The 5,459-nt window shown below is 33.8% G+C and overlaps 1 protein-coding gene across 1 annotated transcript; it reads left to right on the plus strand.

Annotated features, from left to right (window-relative positions):
- Positions 1-1,929, plus strand: LOC111631720 (polyubiquitin-C-like). Its single transcript, XM_023376022.1, has 2 exons — positions 1-161; positions 445-1,929. The coding sequence occupies exon 2, from the start codon at positions 460-462 to the stop codon at positions 1,831-1,833; it is 1,374 nt and encodes a 457-aa protein (XP_023231790.1). The 5' UTR covers positions 1-161; positions 445-459; the 3' UTR covers positions 1,834-1,929.
- The last annotated feature ends 3,530 nt before the right edge of the window (positions 1,930-5,459 follow it).

The raw sequence follows: 5,459 nt of genomic DNA on the forward strand, positions 1-5,459 counted from the left end.
TCAGTCTTTTCTATTGGTCGAATTCCTTCGAATATCTTCTGCATCCGTTGCATCAGCCAATGGAAACGTTCTAGAAAAGCGTCATACGTGACTATAAATTAGCCTAGCGACGTGTTCTTCGTTATTCTGTTAGACAAGTTGGAAGCGAAGTATCGTCGAAAGTAAGTAAGCATTTTCTCGTTTTGTATTTTTTTCGTTTCGTTTCGTTTCGTTTCGTTTCGTTTCGTTTATTGTTTTTCGGTAGAAGTAAAGGCGTATTACTGAATAATTCGTATAATTTCCTGCAAGAAATAGAATATTCTAGTGTTTTAGTGACAGACATTCGTTTGTTTATTCTACGTCGTACCGACGCCATCTTGGAATTCTTTCAAAATTTTTCGTTGACGTCACGATTGCCTCTTTGATTTGTGAAATAAAATCATAATTTTATAATTTCTTTTTCAGGTTTATTCACTCATCATGCAGATCTTCGTTAAGACATTAACTGGGAAAACAATTACTCTTGAGGTGGAGCCTAGTGATACAATTGAAAATGTGAAAACTAAGATCCAGGATAAGGAAGGTATTCCGCCCGATCAGCAGCGTCTCATCTTTGCAGGCAAGCAGCTCGAGGATGGTCGTACCCTGTCTGACTACAACATTCAGAAGGAGTCTACTCTCCATCTCGTTCTCAGGCTCCGTGGTGGGATGCAGATTTTTGTGAAGACCCTGACGGGAAAGACCATCACGCTGGAGGTAGAGCCCAGTGACACCATAGAGAACGTGAAAGCCAAAATTCAGGATAAAGAAGGAATCCCTCCGGACCAACAGCGTTTGATTTTTGCCGGGAAACAGTTGGAAGACGGCCGCACCCTGTCGGACTATAATATCCAGAAGGAGTCTACTCTCCATCTCGTTCTCAGGCTCCGTGGTGGGATGCAGATTTTTGTGAAGACCCTGACGGGAAAGACCATCACGCTGGAGGTAGAGCCCAGTGACACGATAGAGAATGTGAAAGCCAAAATCCAAGATAAGGAAGGTATTCCACCTGATCAGCAGCGTCTCATCTTTGCGGGCAAGCAGCTTGAGGATGGCCGCACCCTGTCAGACTACAATATCCAGAAGGAGTCGACCCTCCATCTCGTTCTCAGACTCCGTGGTGGAATGCAGATATTTGTTAAAACCTTGACTGGCAAGACCATTACCTTGGAAGTTGAGCCAAGTGATACTATAGAGAATGTAAAAGCCAAGATTCAGGATAAAGAAGGAATCCCACCAGATCAACAGCGTCTGATCTTTGCTGGCAAGCAGCTGGAAGATGGCCGAACCCTGTCAGATTATAACATTCAGAAAGAATCGACACTTCATTTGGTTCTTAGGTTGCGTGGTGGAATGCAAATATTTGTCAAAACTCTGACTGGCAAAACTATTACTTTAGAAGTTGAACCCAGTGATACAATTGAAAATGTTAAGGCTAAAATTCAGGACAAAGAAGGCATTCCTCCCGACCAACAACGTTTAATCTTTGCGGGAAAACAACTGGAAGACGGGCGCACCCTATCGGATTACAACATCCAGAAAGAATCCACGCTTCACCTCGTTCTCAGATTGCGTGGTGGTATGCAAATATTTGTCAAAACGCTCACCGGAAAGACTATAACACTGGAAGTAGAGCCCAGCGACACAATAGAAAATGTAAAAGCTAAAATTCAGGACAAAGAAGGCATTCCGCCCGACCAACAGAGACTGATCTTTGCAGGGAAGCAGTTGGAAGACGGTCGTACTCTTTCCGACTACAATATTCAGAAAGAGTCGACCCTGCATTTAGTTCTCAGACTGAGAGGAGGAAATTAATTTCTTTTGCATTTTCTTTTTTTTCTAAATATTCCCCCCCAAAATAAAACTATTAAAATTCCTAAAATGTTCTGAACTGTGCAAGTTTGTTCTTAACACTTATTTTTGCTATTGTAATTGTATTGTAGCACAAAATTTTAAAATAAAACTTTTTTTAAAATTTAAAAAATGCAACTTTTTTTTTCCTCAACTCATAATTCCGAATACTAGGAAGATAAAGTTTTCCACTTTGAATATACTGCATTTTTCAATAGACTTCTCGGATTTTTATTTAGTGAAATTGGACATTAAGTCAAGTTTAGTTTCTAAGTTAAACAAAGTTTATATAATATATATAGTGATCCAGTAAACGAATATCCAAATTCAAAATATTTGTGGAGTTTTGAGAAATTGCAAACAAATGGATAAAGCTAATTTATTATTTTTTTCATAAAATTCAATTCTATTTTTTTTAATGTCCCTCCCATTTGAGGTTCCTAGTATATTGCTAATTATATATTATACTCCAACTTAGAAATACAATGCTTGATATTTGGTGCTTTTGTACTTAAATTTTCAAATTAAGTTTTTTTTTTAATAGCTTGCAATGTGCAAGTTTTAATTTTTAGATCCTACTGTATACGAAGTGTAATAGTTTGCCAAACTTTGTTACTTAGTGCAATCTTTTTCACAAAAACTACATGAAAAGGTAGGAAATGTAGGGTTTACAGAGCTTCCAATTTTAAGATGAATGATCCGTAGTATCGGAATTGCATGGTATTTGCATGAAAAAGCGGTAATGTTAAATTAAGTTTTAGGAAAAATTCATTTTGTAAAGGTGCTACATTTTTTTAAAATAGCAATATGTAGAACCTATTGAATGTGAAATCAGAAAATTTGAGTTTGATCATTTTTCTTAAAGTGAAATTGTGTAGAAATTTTAAGAAGTCAATAATAGTGGAATTATTGTGATTGCAGACAATATTGTCAACATTTATGCTAAATCAAATATATATCTAGATTACCATTACCACTTAATGAGTGTGTTATTTCAAAACACCTTGTCTTTGAAGAACTGCAGAGGTTAATTTCAAAGTAACAATACAAAAAATATACAACCAAATGCAAAGCCACTTGTTACAAATTGCAAAATAATGTAAAAATAGTTATCCAGATTAGAAAAAGATTACTTAAATCTGTTTAATTGTATTATTCATAAATATAGGATTGGAAACATTGTCAAGTTACGTCTTGAATTGCCTTGTAATCAAGCCGTAGAGAAATCGCCAGCTTCCTCTGCGTCCGGAGAAAACTTACAGGAGTCGAAACTTCTACAGGCTTCTAATGTTGTTTTTACTAATGAAAAAGAAAATATTTAAGACTGTAATTAATTAAATATTCTAATATTTTGTTCGAAAAAGCTGGCAGAACAAGTTTGCTCAAGCTCTCAACAGCCCTGCTCGTAATGACTACTGTACATAGTTTAATAATGTGTCATTTTATAGGCTAATTTAAAGAGTTTTGTATTCTAAACTTGCATTTTTTTTAAATGGATACAATATGAACTTGCAAAGCAAATATGGTAAGTTTCTTTTTATTCTTTCATAATCCTAAAAATTATTTTTTGTATAACTTTTTGTTATAAGTATTATAATCTGTAACCATAAATGATGATTGTAGATATACTTTTTAAAAAATTGCATAGAGCAATTGTTTTATATCTTGCAAACGGGGCTGTCAAGAGCTGATGGGGCGTGGGTGCTGAGCAGTCCTTTTTGTTTCTTCACGGGTCCCTTTATGTAGCTTTTTTTCTTTTTTTAGCAAGTGAAATGTACAGAATGTTTTTTTTTTTATTAATAAGGAAAGAGTCTTGAAGATTTTATTTTCTATTAGTAAAAATATTAATTTTACATGGGTAGGAATTATTACAGGTCGTAAATTTTCTTTGAATCTGGAGGAGAATTTCTAAGCTTTCCCTCTTGACAGCCTTACTGTAGAAGCTTCAATAATTTGCTTAAATGGTAAATTTAATTATAACTTATTGTAGTTACAAACTGAATTTTTTAAAATAAATTTCTAAGAGTTTGACAGAATGGCTAGAACAGTAGTTAGTTAATGCTATTTGATACTACTATCCTATTTTTTTAATATGGCATTATATCACACATTCGTAATAAATGGAAATTTTTTTTTATGAATAAGCAGTTACCCAAATAATGATTCAATCACAAGTGTTGTTTCTGATCTCTCTAATACACAATAAATCACAGGGTGTCTGGCTGACTGGAAAATTTGTATTTTCTGAAATGAATTGTTATAAATCGCACTTTCATTTAAACATTTTGCAGGTGAATTTTCCTTAATTGCTCAACAGTAATGAAGGCTATTGTAGACTTTGCAACTCAAGGATATTCTGATTATGATAGCGAATAAGTTAACTTTTTCTCTGCAAAAAAAGTATTATTTGCAAATTTTATCAAATAGAATTTGCATACTTCCTCTATGCATGCATAAAAGATTTTGTTAGATTTTTTCTGAAAGTTGCTTATAGAATGATGATTTATATCTTCACTTTATGAACGCAAGAATTTTCTTTGACAGAATTGAACATATATACAAATACAAAATATTATCTGCCATTCATTTATGTATCCTTTGAACCCATTATCTTCAAAGAAAATTGAGGATTTTGCAGATTTTAGTTTGTGATTTCACATACAGTAGACCCTTCTATAACACTGTTGATAATTCTGTATTATAGGGATCAAATCTGGACGGGTCAAGGAATCCCCAGGAATTTTTCAGGGGTGGTCTGTTCGGATATGTTGGGCCATGTCCCTCACCACCTGATCGCCCCATTGTGGGCCTGCTATAAGCGACCCTTTTAGTGCCCACAGGGTGGAAAGAGTATGGGGGAAAAATTCCGTATTATATGAATTCCATGTTGTACGAGTCACTTAGATTTTACAAATATGTGAGCCATTCACAGCCCGGCACATGCATTTGTAAAATCTAAGTGACTCGTACAACATGGAATTCATATGATATGGAATTATCAACAGTGTTATAGGGGTCTACTGTAATTCATGATGCCTTTAAAACAGGTCACAAAGAAGCAAACTGGGAAGTAAAAAAAGTTTCTCTGTAGGATTTATAATTTAACAATAGTCTTGTAACATGAATGGATGTTTGTCAAACTATAGGTCAGTGATTCATTGTTATAATAAACAAACAAACATACATATTTTTTATTACATTATGTATATATACATAACCTGATGTTATGTGCATAATTTTGTTTTTCACTTAAAATGAAATTTTCTTTAAATCAAAAATGCATCTATAATTGTGTAGGTTATTGTGCGGGGCATTAGGCAAGTTTCTAAAGTCAATTATTGTGCCACTTTTAAGTGCAAATTAAGACAACGCTAATTTTCATTTACATAAGAAAAGGAATTATTAATTTAAATGTAACTATTGTTGTAACCTGCTACTATTTTAAGGAACAAGGTGCTGTTTTATTTAATTAACCTAATTCTTTTTGTCTATTTTTTTGTGAAGTGGCAAGTATAGAATGTTTACTCAACTTTAAATCACGTGATTTTTTTTCCATGGAAATTTAATTATAGGTTCCTTGTTAATTAATT

The sequence above is a fragment of the Centruroides sculpturatus genome, unplaced genomic scaffold, assembly GCF_000671375.1.
Source record: "Centruroides sculpturatus isolate CEXI.00-Female unplaced genomic scaffold, Cexi_2.0 scaffold756, whole genome shotgun sequence".
Classification (NCBI taxonomy): domain Eukaryota; kingdom Metazoa; phylum Arthropoda; class Arachnida; order Scorpiones; family Buthidae; genus Centruroides; species Centruroides sculpturatus.

Excerpts from the sequence above, each read along its gene's own strand:
- LOC111631720 (XM_023376022.1), top strand. The coding sequence starts at position 460 with ATGCAGATCTTCGTTAAGACATTAACTGGGAAAACAATTACTCTTGAG.